General features: G+C 48.4%; 1 protein-coding gene across 1 annotated transcript in view; it reads left to right on the forward strand.

Annotated features, from left to right (window-relative positions):
• LOC140397025 (uncharacterized) overlaps positions 1 to 19,121 on the forward strand; it is a 39,298-nt gene that overhangs the window by 19,653 nt on the left and 524 nt on the right. Inside the window, exons 5-8 of the mRNA XM_072486069.1 lie at positions 182 to 389; positions 4,401 to 4,559; positions 6,680 to 6,752; positions 14,460 to 14,592. Coding sequence (XP_072342170.1) covers positions 182 to 389; positions 4,401 to 4,559; positions 6,680 to 6,752; positions 14,460 to 14,592 — 573 coding nt within the window. The remainder of the gene's footprint in view (positions 1 to 181; positions 390 to 4,400; positions 4,560 to 6,679; positions 6,753 to 14,459; positions 14,593 to 19,121) is intronic.

Raw genomic sequence — 19,121 nt, forward strand, 5'->3', positions numbered from 1 at the left:
TGAAGCAGCTGATTAGGGGGAAGAAGAGAAGTAGGAGGAAAAGGGGAAAAAGTTGAAAAGACCCTCCCTTAGCCTCAAAAGGATAAATAATGCAATCGGCAGCAATCGTAGGACAGATATGGTTTTTTTTTGGCATGCACAATCACTGATTTATAATTGTGCTATTCCTACTCTGCTTCAGGAAATGCCTTGACGAATGGTTGGCTTCCAAGGGCAAGGCCTACAAGCGACCTCCCATGCCCACCCCTCTGCAGAGATCGGTGCAGTCCGTTAAAAAGAACTTGGAGCATTCTTTCTGGGAGGCGATCGAGGAGGAGGAGGAGGCGGGGAAGAGCCTGACCAGCCGGGTGAACCACATGCTGGACGACTGCCTGAGACTCGTGGAGAAGGTACGGCAGAGTCGCTGAGAAAGTCTGTAATCATTCTGTCACTACTGCATGCCCGCAGATCTCTGACACTCTCTGTAGTGGCAGAAGCATACCGTATTACAGGCTCACAACCATTTTGCTTCTGAGGCTCCACGCCCACAGTTGCTACGTTGTTACAAAATCCACAGACCCCTTGTAGCAATTAATATTGGTGCAGGTCAGGGCCTGGGCTAAGGGCAGGGGCAGAGGGGAGACTGAGGCTCGGGCAGGCGGTATATAAGGGAGGTAGATTGAGGTGCAGGGGAAATTCGCGGTCCGTCTGACATGTTAAATCTGCGAGCCAACCTGTGTCTCTACCTGAGAGGTGAAGCTCCATTAGAGTAAGGTCTCATTTAACGTTGTCCCTTTAAGGTTAATGGGGCCTGTAATCCCGCTGAGCATTGCGCGAATAATTCTAATGTCAATTTCTACAAGATCTGATTGGTGCCACTTTGGAATGGCCTCTTCTACCTCTACCCCCGCCAAATCTGAGTTTTAAACCAGGTTGAGAGGGTTGTTAAGAAGGCGTACGGTGTGTTAGCTTTTATTGGTAGAGGGATTGATTTTCGGAGCCATGAGGTCATGTTGCAGCTGTACAAAACTCTGGTGCGCCCGCATTTGGAGTATTGCATGCAATTCTGGTCGCTGCATTATAGGAAGGATGTGGAAGCATTGGAAAGGGTGCAGAGGAGATTTACCAGAATGTTGCCTGGTATGGAGGGAAGATCTTATGAGGAAAGGCTGAGGGACTTGAGGCTGTTTTCGTTAGAGTGAAGAAGGTTAAGAGGTGACTTAATTGAGGCATACAAGATGAGCAGAGGATTGGATAGGGTGGACAGTGAGAGCCTTTTTCCTCAGATGGTGATGTCTAGCACGAGGGGACATAGCTTTAAATTGAGGGGAGATAGATATAGGACAGATGTCAGAGGTAGGTTCTTTACTCAGAGAGTAGTAAGGGCGTGGAATGCCCTGCCTGCAACAGTAGGGGACTCGCCAACACTAAGGACATTCAAATGGTCATTGGATAGACATATGGACGATAAGGGAATAGTGTAGATGGGCTTTAGAGTGGTTTCACAGGTCGGCGCAACATCGAGGGCCGAAGGGCCTGTACTGCGCTGTAATGTTCTAAAACATATATTCCCGTGCCGGCCTCCCCGAACAGGCGCCGGAATGTGGCGACTAGGGGCTTTTGACAGTAACTTCATTTGAAGCCTACTTGTGACAAGTGATTTTCATTTCATGTATTCTTGATGTGGGTGTCGCTGGCCGGGCCCAGCATTTATTGCCATCCCTAATTGCCCCTTGAGAAGGTGGTGGTGTGCTGTCTCCTTGAACTGCTGCAGTTGGTGTGGTGTAGATACCCCCACTGTGCATTTAAGGAGCGGGTTCCAGGATTTTGACCCAGCGAGAGTGACCTATATTGCCATTCGTTCAGAGTCTGGACGGCGTGGGGTTTGGAGGGGAACTTGCAGGTGGTGATCCCATGCATCTGCTGCCCTTGTCCCTTCAGATAGTAGTAGCCGTGGGTTTGGAAGGTGCTGTCTAATATCATCAAACTCTTGTGCAGCCTTATACATTGAGGCCTCAAACCTTCGCAGTTGTTAACATTCCATTTTGTAATGTTTGAACAGTGCTGGCTAAGGAGCCTGGGTGAGTTCCTGCAGTGCATCTTGTAGAGGGTGCACACGGCTGCCACTGTGCGTCGGTGGGGGGAGTGGATATGCTGAAGGTGGTTTGGCGGGTGCTGATCAGGGCGGTTGCTTTTTGCGAAATGGCGGAGTGTTTTTGGAGCTGCACTCATCCAGGCAAGTGCGGAGTTTTCGTTCATGGGGCGTGGGCATCGCTGGCTGTGCCAGCATTTGTTGCCCATCTGAGGGGATTGAAGAGTCAACCACATTGCTGTGGGTCTGGAGTCGCATGTAGGCCCCCCGTGACCCACACATTACCCTGGACCTCTGGATTACTCGTCCAGTGACAATACCGCTGCCTCATCACAATCCTGACTTGTAGATGGTGGAAAGGCTCTGGGGAGTCGGGGGTGCCGGACTGCAGAGATTACAGCTGATTCGTTGGTTGTGGAACTGCTTAGCTCTGTCTGTTATTTGCTGCTTATGTTGTAGCTTCACCAGGTGGGCACCTCCTTTTTACATGAGCCTGGTGCTGCTCTTGGCACACCCTCCTGCCCTCTTCATTGAACCAGACCCAGTCTAACAGCCTCTAGGACTCGGTCAGCTCAGTCTGTGCTGGGACTGGTCAGATTGGTGATGGATGTTGAAGTCCGCCACCCAGAGTACATCCAGTGTCCTTGCCACCCTCAGTGCTTCCTCCAAATGATGTTCGACTTGTACTGATTCATCAGTGGAGGGGGGTCTGGTAGCTTTAACCAGCAGGAGATTTCCTTGTCCAGTCTGACCTTCTTTCATGGCTCCGGAGTCAATGCTGAGGACTCCCGGGGTTCCTCCTGTCTGTATACCACTGCGCCCGCCCCCTCTGCTGGGGCCGTTCTGCAGTGGGACATGGCGTGTCTGCTGACGGTGTTGTCTGAAACATTATTTCTAGAGTATAGTTCTGTCAGTATGGGTGCCAGGCTAGTCTGCCTGACCTCTCTTCCAATTTTGGCACAAGTCCCCAGATGCTCAGAAGGAGGACTTGGTGGTGCTGACGGGGCTGGGCGCGGAGTGCTGACGGGGCTGGGCGCGGAGTGCCGACGGGGCTGGGCGCGGGGTGCCGACGGGGCTGGGCGCGGAGTGCCGACGGGCTGGGCGCGGAGTGCCGAAGGGGCTGGGCGCGGGGTGCCGACGGGGCCGGGCGCGGGATGCCGACGGGGCCGGGCGCGGGATGCCGACGGGGCCGGGCGCGGGGCGCCGACGGGGCCGGGCGCGGAGTGCTGACGGGGCCGGGCGCGGGTTTGGAAGGTGCTGCCTAAGTTGCTGCAGTGCATCTTGTAGATGGTACACACGGCTGCCACTGTGCGTCGGTGGTGGAGGGAGTGAATGTTTGTGGATGGGGTGCCGATCAAGCGGGGCTGCTTTGTCCTGGATGGTGTGGAGCTTCTTGAGTGTTGTTGGGAGCCGCACTCATCCAGGCAAGTGGGGAGTATTCCATCACACTCCTGACTTGTGCCTTGTAGGTGTTGGACAGGCTTTGCGGGGGGGTGGGGGTTAGGAGGTGAGTTACTCGCCGTAGGAGTAGTGGTTGAATACAACTGAGCAGCTTGCGAGGCCATTTCAGAGGGCACTTAAGAGTCAACCACATTGCTGTGGGTTCTGGAGTCACATGTAGGCCAGACCGGGTAAGGACAGCAGATTTCCTTCCCTAACGGACATTAGTGAACCAGATGGGTTTTTACAATAACCGACAATGGTTTCATGGTCACCTTGAGACTTTTAATTCCAGATATTTTCATTGAGTTTAAATTCCACCACCTGCCCTGGCGGGATTCGATCCCAGGTCCCCAGATCATTATCCTGGGTCTCTGGATGACTAGTCCAGCGACAATACAACTACGTCATTGCCTCCCCCACTTGTGCATGTGAACTGTTGCTTTGTACCCTCAATGAGGTAGGAGCTGTTGCTGAGTTAAGACACACCAGCAAACTGTGACCATTAACTTGCCGGGGAGTGCTGGAAACACTCAGCAAGTCAGCTAGCGTCTGTGAAGTGGGAAACCATTAGCCAGATCAATGAGCTTTCGTCGCTACCATTCGTGCCAGACCTGCTGAGTATTTCCAGCATTTTCTGATGTAATTTCCACCATTTGTCGCGTTTTGCTTTTGTCCTTTGCCGATTAAACCCAGTGCTCTCCCTGTGTTTAAACGTGGTTATATTCAGCAGCTGTAAATTGCCTGGAATTCCTCCAGGAGGAATGATGTTCAGCGGGCCGCCTACTGCTTGTCCTCCACTGATGGCGGGTCTGTCCGTTTGCTGTCGTCCTTCCCTCGCATTGTGTTAAGCTGCAAAAGTTGCATCCTTCGCTTTGTGTCCCCTCAGGGCTCCCCTCCTGAGCAGCTGGCTGCGGCACTGCAGAATATTCCGGAAGGTGAGAAGTTTGCCAAGTACTGGATCATCCGAGCTCGCCTGCTGGAGTTAACTGGCCCTATGGAGGCTGTCGTTGCTCTGTTTGAGCAGGCTGTTCACAGTGGAGCAGAGGTAAGTTACAAAGAAAATTCGGAGCTCTTTAAATTTAGTCTTACCCATCCACCTGAACACCTAGAAATGCGTGTGGCCTCCATCTTTAAACAATTCGAACGGGTACGGACTAAAATGCAGTTAGCGGTCTGGTATTTTCAGCACTTTAGCGTCATTAGCCTTCCAACTCCAACCCATAACCTCTGGGTTTTGTGTGCGTGTGCTGGAAGGGGTCCCTGCCCCAATTTGTTAAGACTGTAGAAACACTAACGGTAAACCTTGAAATGTTTTTGGCCGCAATCTTGAGTAATAATCACTGGTGAACAACTGATCTAGTCTGAAAAAAAGACATTTGTATTTGTGGAATGTTGTTAAATATTTCCATTATGTTTCGTTACTAGATTATTTTGACTAGTTAAATTATATGTTCATTTTCTTTTTATTTAGAGTACCCGTTGCTTTTTTTTTTTCCAATTAAGGGCAATTTAGCGCGGTCAATCCACCTACCCTGCACATCTTTGGGTTGTAGGGATGGAACCCACGCAGACACAGGGAGAATGTGCAAACTCCACACGGACAGGAACCCAGAGTCGGGATCGAACCCGGGTCCTCGGCACCGTGCGGCAGCAGTGCTAACCACTGTGCCACCGTGCTGCCCATATAGTTAGTTCATGATATTTTAGCTTCTATCTTAGCCCTATGTGAGACCTCATCTGTAAAAAAAACAAAAGTTTTAAAAGTGATTTGCACTTTCCTTTTCCTGGTTTGCGTGTCGTGAGAATGCTTTAATGCAATTGGCTGCTTGGTCAGCTTGACGACATCACCACAGCGCAAGGCTTTGGAATCCCCATTAAAACTATGGTACAGTGGAGAGGATTCGAGATCTTACCACAGCAATCACAAAGCCTCTCAGCATTTGTCCCTGCTTGGCTTCTGACTGCAAAGAGTGGCCCAATATATTGTGAGCACTGTTCACATGCAGTTTAATGTTCCTCAAGAAGAACAATACAGCACAGGAACAGGCCCTCCAAGCCTGCTTGGTTGGGAAATGCAAAGTGCCACCCTGTTCTTTCACAAATGGAGCAGGCAGGTTTTCACTTGAAGCAGCAAGTGCCATTTTAATAACTTTCGACTGCAAACCATTTTCTGCAGCCCCACAAACATACCTGGTCAGATCCGGTCTGATCCACTCAACACCCCAACGCCATCAATCAAGATTATATATTTTTGGCCAATTAACCGATCCGAGTGCATAAACCAAAGTCTAATATGCCAATGTGATCAAACCTAAATATGGTGATGTGCGCACCACTCTACTGCACAGATTTGAAGATCTCCGGTTTAATTCAGCCTGTAAACCGGCCAGTCTCAGTTGAGATGATGGTATGGGTTCAAAAGTTGTCCTCAGTACCCTAATGGAACGTGAGCCGGGGCTCTTGATTCTCTAACGGCTGTGTGAGGACCGGCTCTTGTCGGAGAGAATTTTGGTAACCGTGCTAAAGGAAATGAATCTCAGAAAGAGGTATCCCCTTCGGGCAGGGTGGCAGTGAAAAATAACTTAGTTTGCCTAAATATCTCTGTGGAATCCCTACAGTGCAGAAGGGGGGCTGCACCGTCCCTCCCAAAGAGAACCTATCCCCCTAACCTGCGCACCTTTAGACTGTGGGAGGAAACCGGAGCACCCGGAGGAAACCCACGCAGACACTGGGAGAACGTGCAGACTCCGCACTGTCACTCCAGGTCGGAATCGAGCCCCAGCATTGCGAAGCAGCAGAGCTAACCACTGTGTCGGTCTGCTCTCGATCTCAATCTGTGCAGTGGAGGTTTTAAATTGGGGAACAGAAAGAGAATTGAGATGAATATACATATAAACTATGTGCTTTCAATGGTATTGTTACACACGGATGCCTCTTTGGCCACTTAATTTCTTGTGTTGCGTTGTGCCGCGTGACGATATTACGAGGCAGATTTTCAAAGTCTAGGCCTGTGGCGGCGATGCAGAAAATCTGCTCCTGCATTTGTGTAGAAAATGCTGAATCTCTTCAGAGGTGGCCCCCAATGCCAATTCTTGTGTTATTGTCAAAATGCACAAGCCCTCGTGTCCTGTGGATGCAATAACAAACTCTGGCTACCTTTTTCAGCCCGTCGAAGAGCTGCGATCTGCACTTGTAGAAGCCATCATGAGGAATACGAGCTCTCAAACCACCTCCGCAGGTAAATTCACAGATGAACCAGAGCTTTGTTCAGCTGAGCTCCTTAGAGGTGAAAGAATTGATCTGCGCCCTTCAGAGAAAACTACTTTAGAAATTGTGTGCTTTAAAATTTTTAATTGCTGCAGTGTCACACTACAGAGGCATGTTGGGGGGCCGGATTGCTGACTACTTTTGTGTGGAATACTGCTCTAGCCAGTATTAATTTCTGATATGAGTGCCCGTGATGGAGATGGCTCCTCTGAGGAGGAGGGAGGCTAGAGCCATTGCCACAGCTGGCTCAATGCGAAGGGGAGAGAGATCAGGAAAGCAATCGTGATGGGAGGAGTTATACAGTCGGGGGAACAGTCCGGTGTTTCAGTGGCCACAGATGACCCATTGCCTCCCTGGCGTCAGGGCCCAGGACGCCACTGAGCGCTTACAAAGCATTGAGGGAGGGGACTGCTGGTGAACAAGATCGTGATCCATACTTGTGCCAATAACATCCCAAAAATGTTTGTACATGCAGGTCTTGGAGACCTCCGAAAGAAATAGGAGGATCATGCAGATGGTGGCACAGCGGTTAGCACGGCTGCCTCACAGCGCCAGGGACTCGGGTCCAATTCTGGCCTTGGGTGACTGTGTGGAGTCTGCACGTTCTCCCCGTGTCTGCGTTTCCTCCGGATTCCTCCCACAGTCCAAAGATGTGCAGGTTAGGCAAGGTTACAGGGATAAGGTGGGGGAATGGGCCTACGTAGGGTGCTCTTTTCGAGGGTTGATGCAGACAAGAATGGCACTGTAGAGATTGTATGGCTCATTCTATGGTACATGTAGCTGGAGCTCTGATGCAGGATGGCCGGGGCTTGGGGCCTGCTAGAATTGAACAGCAGTGAAAATGAGGGCAACAATATAGATAACAAAGTTCAGTAATTAATGGTATATATACTTCAAAGCAAGGAGCTGAGGACGCAGGGAGAGAGAGAGATGCTTGGAAGTATGAAATCATAGCCATTACTAAAACATGGCTTAAGGGCGGGATCAATATTACTGCTTACATGGCTTTGAAGCAGGATAGAGTGGGGGATAAAAAGGGACGGAGGCAGCAATATTGGTCAAAGAATATCTCTCAGCTGTGAGGAATGACGAAACGCAAAGCAGATCATCAAACAAAGCAATAGAGGTGAACTGCGCAATGAAAATGTGGCACGCACACTGCTGGGACAAACTCTGAATATGGGAAGGTGGAGTAAATATGTAGTCAAATTGTTGGGAATTACAGAAACACCAAGGCAGTAATAGGAGGGGATTTCAACCACTCCAATAACTGGGATAAAAATCAGAATCAAGGAATAAGGATGTACAATTCTTAACCAGTATTGAGGACAACTGTTTTGAACCAGTAGAAAGACCAGTCCAACAACTGAAGGGGCGGTTTTAGGCAATGAAGTTGGGCAGTGGAAAAGGGGAGCATTTTGGTGATGGTGATCATAATTCAATTTGATTTGGGGCCACTGTGGAAAATATGGTCCATAAGTTTCAAATTGGGATAAACCTAGTTTTACTGAGCTGATGTGATTTGGAAAAAGTGGGTTTGAAACAACTACTTTGACCAAAAATCAGGGTGGGGGCAGGAGGATATATTACAGGGATTCAGAACAAATATATTCCTAGAAAGAATAACGGTGGGACTCTGACATCCACGCGGAGCTAGATTGAAAGAGCCTAACTGGTCGGATAAGGCAAATGGAAACGTGTCTTGACTTTGAAGTATAGTGGCCATTTCTCTGCTGTTGCTGGCTCAAACTTTGCAAATCGCATTCTAACAGCACTGTGGGTGTGCTTACACCAACGGTTCAAGAAAGCGGCTCAGCGCCACCTTCTGATGGGGCAATTAGGGATGGGCATTGAATGCCAATGACAACATCCCTGGAATGACATTTTTTTTTTTAAAGATGGCTACAGAAAGGCGAGGAGTCGGAATCCCAGAAAGTGCTGGATGATTCAAAAGGCAAATTGGGGAAATAAAGAGAGGGGCTGATTGGAGACAGAATAGTCAGTTGAGTTTGGAGGTGGATGACATGGGAGTGGTTCTTGATGAGTACATCCGTTTTCCGAAAGGAGGGTGAAGATGTAGACATTGTAATTATGGAGGGGGTACACATAGTGGGAGGGGAAATATTAAGGCGTTAGCATCATTTGGAAGTTGAGAGGTCACCGGGCTCCAGATGAAATCTACCCCAGAGTGTTGAGCGAGGCAGTGGGAGTAAATGGTAAGAGCTCGAATCATCCTTTCCCAATTCCCTCCGAGAGGATTTGTAACACTGCACCATTGTCGAAAAAGGGATATAGTTTTTACAGGTCACCCTAACCTCCAGAGGTGGAAAACTAAACAAATTGGACAAGTATTCATCGTCATTTGTTCATCAAGGACAGTCCGTAGGGATTTGTACAGCAAGGTCACGTCCCAATGATCAGTTTGTGTTGTCAGGGTAGTTTAGTTAATATTATCTACATGCTTTTGAGCAAGGCTTTTGACGGAGGTCCAACATGATGAGACTGGCTGGTCTCTACACTGAGAAGTATAGAGTCATACATATCTGCAGATCCATGAAGATAGCCAGAGAGGTAGAGAGATAACGTGGTTAAGAAGGCATTGGGGTACTCTTCATTAACCAAGGCACAGAATTTCAACGCAAGGAAGTGATGCTAGAACTGTACAAAACACGAGGCCACAAATCAGCATTGCAGGGAGGGATTTAGTCACATACGAGAGGAGATTGGAGAGATTTCTTTTGTGTGTGGAAAGATTGGATAGGTGGGGGTTGTCTTGGGACAGATGAGGCTGAGGGGAGATTTGGTTGAGAGAGGAGAGAGAGTGGACATGGAGGCCCTATTTCCATTATAGAGGTCAATAACCAGGAACCACACTAATTGATAGAATTGGAGGGACGCTTTTTCAAAGAGTGTCTTTATTCAAAAGGTTTTTCAATTGTAACAAATGGTCAACAAGTGTACGCAATTTTAAAAGTATCTCCCCCCAAACACACTTGTTGGCGACAGCCAGCCCCTGAAAGAAGGTCATCAACGGCTCCACCTTGACTAAAACCCCTCCTCCGATCCCCTTACGGCGTACTTTATCTTTTCCAAAATGCAGGAATTCTGACAAATCCCCCAACCATGCTGAAGCCTGAGGGAGCGCCGATGCTCTTCCATCTGAGCAAGACTCTCCTCCGGGCTATTAGAGAGGCGTAGGCCAAGACATCCGCCTTCTCGCTCTCCTGCAGCCCCGGCACGTCCGACACTCCGAAGATCACCACCATTGGACACGACTTCACTCTAACTCCCCAAATCTCCAACGTTGTTTTGAAGTAAACCGAGAACTTAACCAACTTAGGGCAGGACAAAATCATGTGAGTGGTTCGCTGGTCCCCTCGAGCAACACTCACATCTGTCTTCTACAACTGGGAAGTATCCATCCTTACTGATATCCTCCCTAACCCTATCTCATCAACAGACAGCACCCAATCCATACGTGAAGGTGTTGGTAACTGAGGAAACAAACAGAATTCCTTTCGTCCAAGTTCCATACCTGCAAATACCTAAAAACCTTCCCTCCTGGGAGTTGGAACTTCTTCACCAACTCCTCCAGTCCCGCAAACCGACCCTCCACGAAGAAGTCCCTAAACGTCTTGGACCCCCTCCCTTTTCCAGATCCAAACATCAAATCCATCCCAACCGGTATGAACCTATTTTTCCCACAGGTGGCGCCAGTTGCGAAATAAACCCTAATTTAAAGTGCTGTCTGAATTGATTCCATATTCTCAGAGAGAGTATTACCATTGGGCTTGAGGCGAATCTGGCCAGAGAGAACGAAAGAGGAGCAGTAACAAGTGCCCTCAAACTCTAACTTATACAAGAAGCCTCCTCCATCCAAGCCTGGCTCCTTAACCCACCCCCGCACTTTCTCAATGTTTGCCACTGTAATACTACATCAAATTAGGTAATGTCAAACCGCCTCCCCCCCCCCGACTGTCTAACCCTCTGCAAGAAAGCCTTTTGAATCCAAGGAATCTTACCCGCCCAAACAAAAGTCAAAATTAACGTGTTGACCCTACTAAAACAAGATTTTTGGAGAAAAAGGCTGGGAGACATTGAAACACAAAGAAGAATGTTTATCTTCACCATCTGAACTCTTCCCACCAAAGACAACCGAGGGTATTGCACCTCTTCCAGACCGCCTTCACCACCTCTACCAGCCTGGCCAGGTTCAACTTATCCAGCGAAGGCCAGTCATGAGCCGCCCGCATTCTCAGGTACCTAACACTAGTCCTGGCCAGACGAAAACGGTAGCTTCTCCAGATCATCTCCCTACCACGGAGGGTTCACCAGGAAAACCTCACTCTTGACAATGTTCAATCTATATCCTGAGATATCTTTCCCACGTTAGAAAGAGGATCCGCGATATACAGCAATAAATGGTCTGCATGCAGGGACACCCTATGCTCCCTCTCTATACCCTTCCACCCGGCTGACGACCCAAGTGCAATGGGAACAGCTCAATTGTCAAAGCAAACAGTAGAGGGAAAAGTGGACATCCCTGCCCTTATACCCCTATATAACCGAAAGTACCCTGAACTTGGTACGAACTCTCGCAGTGGGGCCCTGTTCAAAAGCTTAACACACAAAATGAATTTATGCCCACATCTAAACTGCCCCAACCTCAAAAAGGTACAAAGAACAAAGAAATGTACAGCACAGGAACAGGCCCTTCGGCCCTCCAAGCCCGTGCCGACCATGCTGCCCAACTAAACTACAATCTTCTACACTTCCTGGGTCTGTATCCCTCTATTCCCATCCTAGTCATGTATTTGTCAAGATGCCCCAGAAATGTCACTATCGTCCCTGCTTCCACTACCTCCTCCGGTAGCGAGTTCCAGGCACCCACTACCCTCTGCGTGAAAAAATTGCCTCGTACATCTACTCTAAACCTTGCCCCTCTCACCTTAAACCTATGCCCCCTAGTAATTGACCCCTCTACCCCGGGGAAAAGCCTCTGACTATCCACTCTGTCTATGCCCCTCATAATTTTGTAGACCTCTATCAGGTCTCCCCTCAACCTCCTTCGTTCCAGTGAGAACAAACCGAGTTTATTCAACCGCTCCTCATAGCTAATGCCCTCCATACCAGGCAACATTCTGGTAAATCTCTTCTGCACCCTCTCTGAAGCCTCCACATCCTTCTGGTAGTGTGGCGACCAGAATTGAACACTATACTCCAAGTGTGGCCTAACTAAGGTTCTATACAGCTGCAACATGACTTGCCAATTCTTATACTCAATGCCCCGGCCAATGAAGGCAAGCATGCCGTATGCCTTATTGACTACCTTCTCCACCTGTGTTGCCCCTTTCAGTGACCTGTGGACCTGTACTCCTAGATCTTTTTGACTTTCAATACTCTTGAGGGTTCTACCATTCACTGTATATTCCCTACCTGCATTAGACCTTCCAAAATGCATTACCTCACATTTGTCCGGATTAAACTCCATCTGCCATCTCTCCGCCCAAGTCTCCAAACGATCTAAATCCTGCTGTATCCTCTGACAGTCCTCATTGCAATCCGCAATTCCACCAACCTTTGTGTCATCTGCAAACTTACTAATCAGACCAGTTACATTTTCTTCCAAATCGTTTATATATACTACAAACAGCAAAGGTCCCAGCACTGATCCCTGTGGAACACCACTGGTCACAGCCCTCCAATTAGAAAAGCATCCTTCCATTGCTACTCTCTGCCTTCTATGACCTAGCCAGTTCTGTATCCACCTTGCCAGCTCACCCCTGATCCCGTGTGACTTCACCTTTTGTACTAGTCTACCATGAGGGACCTTGTCAAAGGCCTTACTCTAGTCCATATAGACAACATCCACTGCCCTACCTGTACCTCCACTCCACCCGGCCGAATGCTTTTTCCGTGTCCATGGCGATGATTATCCCTGGATCGACCCCTGCCAAACGCAACAGCACCACACTCTGAAGTTTCCTAATGTTGGCTGTCCTTAACAAAACCCATCTGATCCTCCGAAACTACCCCCAGCAAGCACCCCTCCAAACAGGTTGCAGCACCTTAGCCAAGTCGCAACTGTTTCTAAAATTCCACAGGGGATCTGTCCGGGTCCAGTGCTTTCCCCGACTGCATTGAACCAATACACACAATTTCCTCAGCCCAAGTGGCACCTCCAGCTCCTGCCTCCTTTCCCTTTCCACATACAAAATACTGCAGGATATCTCAAATACAACCAAAACGCTGGAAATATTCAATTGTTTTTAATTTGTTCATGAGAAGCCAGTGTTTATTGTCCATCCCTAAATACCTGTCCGATGTTTCAGAGCCACAACCTTGGCTGGAACTGCAGCCTGACTATCTGAGTTAGTTGGCTGTGTGGCAGGGGAATTCCGAAGGGAAAGCACCTCCATTCGGGAGCTCGGCTCCGGTTCCTGATTGCTGCCTGTGTCCTTTGTTGAAAAGTGCATGTGTTGGGGTGAGGACTGCTTCAGGCTGGCTTTGCACACCTTCCTCGTGTGAAATAGCATGACCCTTATCGTGTCGTTGAAGTATGAATAATGGGCGTTAGTCCAACCGTTCTGGGAGGGAAGCTGACATTGCTTGTGAACTGATAAATGTGGACACTCCAGACAAAATACTACTGTTTCCCAAAGAGAATCATCACTTTTTTGGGGGTCAGCCATGTGTCTCCTGTTGTTGGAGTTGAATGTTTGACGGATACTGTACCTATGTGGAGGTTACAGTGAGGAAACTGCAAGTGGAATTCAGTGTCTTGCCCTGGACGTCGAACTCTGAGAAGCGGCACTGAAGCGGATTTAGAGAAGCATATTTTCTTCTATGTAAAGCTGTAAGGAAGGATCTGACGAAATTGAGCTATGCAGACGGTGTACAATATAATATTTACTGGCAGGGGGAAAGAGTCCTGCAGAAAAAGTTTCTTCCTCATGCCGCCTTTGCTTTTTGGAAAATCTGCTTCTTGCTCCTTCTGTCGACACTCCAGATCCTGCCCTATCTTGAACAGCTCTATCAAATCACTTCCCAGCTTTTTCTTTAAGGAGAACAATCCCAGCTTCTCCAATCAATCCATGTAACTGAAGTACTGCTGCCTCAGGGTCCCAGGTTCGATTCCCCGCTGGTCACTGTCTGTGTGGAGTCTGCACGTTCTCCCCGTGTCTACGTGGGTTTCCTCCGGGTGCTCCGGTTTCCTCCCACAGTCCAAAGCTGTGCAGATGAGGTGGATTGGCCATGCCAAATTGCCCTGGGATGGGGCGGGGGAATAGGTCTAGATTAGGGGGCTCTTTCGAAGGGTTGTTGCAGACCTGATGGGCCGAATGGCCTCCTTCTGCACTGTGGGGATTCTATAGTTCACCTGAATCTTTTCTGCACCCTCCCCGATGCCTTCACAACCTTTCCAGGGTGTGGTGCCCGGAATTGGACAAAATACTTACCATAGTTTCCTTTTGAAATCTATGATGAAGTATGAAGCTCAGTAATCCATTTGTTTTATTAACCGCTTTTTCAACCCAGCCTTCCCACTGTCGACCTTTAACACACATATCCATGCGCCCTCTTTCAAATTGTACCCTTCAGTTTACACTGCTCGCCTCACCCTTGCTGCCAAATTTTGATTGGCTTTTCCTCAACTTGAACCCCTCTTGTTCTCTGATAGAAACTGAAGATAACGAGACTGAAGATTGTGGCGAATTAGTCATTGCCACACCACATTCAACAGCAATGAAAACAGATGGGCATGATTCATCTGTCATCAAATACAGAGTTACCGCAACATCTCAAGTGCTCAGGTAAGGGATTGAATCCGTTTTGCTTTTAAATTGAGTGGGGGTGTCAAACAATAATTACATTTAAATCTGCTGGAGTTCCTCGCAAGAGGGTGACGCACAAAGATTCCTTTAATTGATGGAGGTTTCATCGTCTATTCTCTGATCGGAACAACCACCCATTATCCTGGCTTTTTAGAAGGCCAGGCAACAAGAGTCTAGACTGTGTCCTGCTGATGAGTTGGGAATCTCTAACTCTCCAGGGAATGAGACATGGATTGAGGAAGCGAGAGTGGACAGTATTGTGGATTGCTGGGTGGGAAGGCCTTGGGTGTACAGCTGCTGTGTTTTTCTGCCTATGACATTGAGTAAACCAAAGGATTTAATGCATGACAATCAGACTACTGTATCCAGCTGACACACTGCCTTCTGAAATGTACATGTTTCCTTCATGACAGTATTCAGGTTTTTGTTGTAATTCTGGACAGAGCTCCCATTTCCGCCGCAGCTCCTTGACATTGTGATGGCGCCACACGGCCAACAGCTAACCTGCAAAGCATGATGGGAAAAGTAGCCAATCTTACACCGCAATTGTTTCTGCAAGCAAGTGTGATAAGATGTACTCAACATGAAATCACTGCAGTTGATAAGAATACTAGGAGCGAGCAAGGCCAACAGATATGCTCTGTTTTTTGCAAGCCAGGTGGGGAATTACCTTATATGAGTCCCACCCAGGGACAAGGGCACCAATTGTTGCCCTCCAACTGACGTGGCGGACACAGAAACTCTTGCACAAGGTGTTTCCTCACCTGAATCCGTATTACTGTTTAAAACACTTGATAAACGTTGAACTGCTCTTTATTCTACTAGTCGAAGTACTGATTACGTGTTACAATGAACCACAAGACTCACGGCTTGGATTCCGACATTTCCCGTTGCAAGGTGAGGTTGCCAATCTCCCTGAAGTTGGACTGGTCTTCTGTCGTGGTCCTGGGGCCGTCTTCCTACTCTGCATGGTCCCACGGGTGTCTCTGCTGAGGTTGCTAACTTCTCCATTTGTAACCCGTCTCTTACAGAATGAAGAATGTTCTTTCGCCACGTACACTGCTGACCTGTTTCCCGTTTTCCTCCACATCTGCTGGCCTTGCTCTTTCTATCTTTATTTTAGCATTCTTAGCAACTGCAGTGATTTCATGTTGAGTACATCTTATCACCTTTGCAGAAGCAATGGGGTTGTGTAAGGTTGGCTACTTATCCCATCATGCTTTGTAGAAGGTTACCAGTTGGCCATATGGTGACGAGGTTTATATTGAAGAATGCACTGGAAATTCTCAAATCAGCAGCTATCAAAGAAACATTTCAGATGCTGATTGGCCAGTGTATTTGCGGCATTTGCTGCTGTCTCGACCCTTGCATTTAATTCTCTCCAACGTTCAGTCTGCTGCCTCCCTCCTCCAGAACATCCACTCAACTCCATCAGCTCTTCCACTGCTGGAACTCTCATCCGTGCCTTTGGTACTTCCCGACCTGTCTATTTCAGTGCGAACTGTCTATTTCAGTGCGACCTGTCTATTTCAGCGCGACCTGGCTATTTCAGCGCGACCTGGCTATTTCAGCGCGACCTGGCTATTTCAGCGCCACCTGTCTATTTCAGCGCCACCTGTCTATTTCAGCGCCACCTGTTCTATTTCAGCGCCACCTGTTCTATTTCAGCGCCACCTGTTCTATTTCAGCGCCACCTGTTCTATTTCAGCGCCACCTGTTCTATTTCAGCGCCACCTGTTCTATTTCAGCGCCACCTGTTCTATTTCAGCGCCACCTGTTCTATTTCAGCGCCACCTGTTCTATTTCAGCGCCACCTGTTCTATTTCAGCGCCACCTGTTCTATTTCAGCGCCACCTGTGCTATTTCAGCATGACCCGGCTATTTCAGCGCCACCCGGCTATTTCAGCGCCACCTGTTCTATGTCAGCGCCACCTGTTCTATGTCAGCGCCACCTGTGCTATTTCAGCGCCACCTGTCTATTTCAGCGCGACCTGTCTATTTCAGCGCGACCTGTCTATTTCAGCGCGACCTGTCTATTTCAGTACTCTCCTCCGTAAACGTAAGCTTATTAAACTCCACCTCCCCATTCCACCACTACAGATGATGCCCTCTACTGATGGGAGCAAGGCAGTGCGTTGCACTGTTTTCACCCTTCTCTGTTTTGCGTGCGTGCCATCCACCTAGAAGCCTGTTTGAGCTTGCACAATTCCTCTATCGGTCCAAGTGGTTGAGGGCTACGTCAAAGTGATGGGGATCTTAATTGTGATGCCTGTTGGGCTCCAGTCAGTTCAATGTCGTGACTGCCCTATAAGCCCAACAGTAGAAATCATTGAATTTTGTTTGAGAGAGTGAGATGTGTGCTGCCCTTTCTAATTTTCTCCCTTGCTGATATACGTTTATCAACAGACTCCTAACATCGTTGGGCCGGAGACTTTTTTAAAAATAAATTTAGAGTTTCCAATTCATTTTTTCCAATTAAGGGGCAATTTAGCGTGTTCAATCCACCTACCCTGCACATCTTTGGGTTGTGTGGGTGAGACCCACGCAGACACGGGGAGAATGTACAAACTCCACACGGACAGTGACCCGGAGCCGGGATCGAACCCGGGACCTCGGCGCCATGAGGCAGCAGTGCTAACCCACTGCGCCACCATTGGCCGGAGACTTGATTGGTCGTACGCATGGCGCGCTCCATATGCCAATTGGATAATCTATCATTGGAGCAGGAAAATATGTTTGGTGGATACGGAGTTGAGTTTCCACGCCCGTCATTCACATTTGCTCACTTTCAAGGAGACATGTTCGTAATCAGGATGGGACCGTTGGCTTTTTTTTATTCCCCCGCCCCTGCAACCATTGAGAGCTGAGGTTCCCCCGCCCCTGCAACCATTGAGAGCTGAGGTTCCCCCGCCCCTGCAACCATTGAGAGCTGAGGCTAACGGCTGTTCTAACAAATATTCTTGGAGCACAGACCAAGCACTCGAGTGCAAGTGTGCAGTTTTGTGTTTCACTAGCTGTTTGTCAGCTTTTGCCTTGATGTACATTTGTGATTGTATGGTGTCTCATGTTACTGACTGACCTTAATAGGAAGTTCTGTGTAAAGTATTGGCCATACTTCAAACTGATCGGACATGGCCCTTCAGGCAATTTTGATGCTGGTGTAGCCTTGACTTGTTGGTCGAATCTTTCCTGCGCCAGAGCAACGTGTGTTCACACACCATTCCAGACACTTCAGCATACAATCTATTACTGCCCTGTTTCAGCTCATCTGGCCCCTCGATTCAACAAAATGGTCTTTCACAATGAGCAGCCGGGGCTTTTTCCTGGTGTCAGAAGCAGAACATAAACAGGAGGAGGCCGTTTGGGCCATGGGAGCCTAATCCACAATTCAACAGGATCATGCCTGACCTGACTGTGGCTTTAACTCCACTTTGCTGCCTTTCCGCCGTAATCCTCGACTTCCTTGTCAATCAAAAACCTGTCTAACTGGGCCGCAATGACCCACCGCCTCCACTGCATGTTAGGGCTGACTAACTACCCTCTGAGAGAAGAAATTCCTCCTCACCTCCATCTTCAATGGAAGAATCCTTCAACTGTACCCCCTACTTCCAGATTGTCCCCACAAAGCGAATCTTGGCATCCACCCTGCCAAACCCCTTCAGAATCTGATATATTTCAATAAGATCGCCTCTCATTCGTCCAAATTCCAATCAATGTAGGCCCAACCAGCTCAATGTCTCATAAAGTAACCCCTTCACCTCAGGAATCAGCCTAGTAACTTCTCTGAACTGCTTCCAATGTAAATGTGTCCTCCCAGGAGTAAAGAGACCAAAACTGTACACCAGTGGTGAGCAGCCCGTGGGGGGGGGGATGTGCAGCCCAGGAGACATTTTGTTGACCGTTGCCCAAGTCCAGGTTCCACATTCCGCTGATCTCCGTCACCGTAGATTTTTTTCTTCCCATATGGCAAGTGAGGTGTGTGCTGATTGCTCACAACATTGACCGTGAGCTGTGCACTCCCTCTGCGTCCAATATGGAAATCTTGTTTTACCATTTGAAGTTGATAGTTCTATTGATATAGAAATAATTACGCTTTTTCTCTACAACTAGTTATGAAATATTTGGCGGGTATTAAATGTATTCTCTTAAGAGGTCACAAACAAGCCCAATTTCCATCTTGTAGCTCGCGGAGATGATGAAAGCCCACTGACTAATCTTAAGTTTCCTATCACTGCCGTACACTATTCCAGATGAGGTCTTGCCAATACCCTGTGCAGCTACAGCAAGACTTCCCTACTTTTATACTCTCTATCCCCCGTTGCAGTATTGAACCTGGCCAATATTTATCCCTCAACCAGCATGGCTAACAAAGATGATCCAATCATTTGCTTGTTGAATCTTGCTGTGCACATAATCCTGAGGTTGTGAAAGCCCCACGTTCTTGTATTCCTCCTCTGGATTGGGTGGAGTGCTTTCTATCAAGCTCCATTCTGAATGGATGACCTGTT

The sequence above is a fragment of the Scyliorhinus torazame genome, chromosome 20, assembly GCF_047496885.1.
Source record: "Scyliorhinus torazame isolate Kashiwa2021f chromosome 20, sScyTor2.1, whole genome shotgun sequence".
Lineage (NCBI taxonomy): Eukaryota > Metazoa > Chordata > Chondrichthyes > Carcharhiniformes > Scyliorhinidae > Scyliorhinus > Scyliorhinus torazame.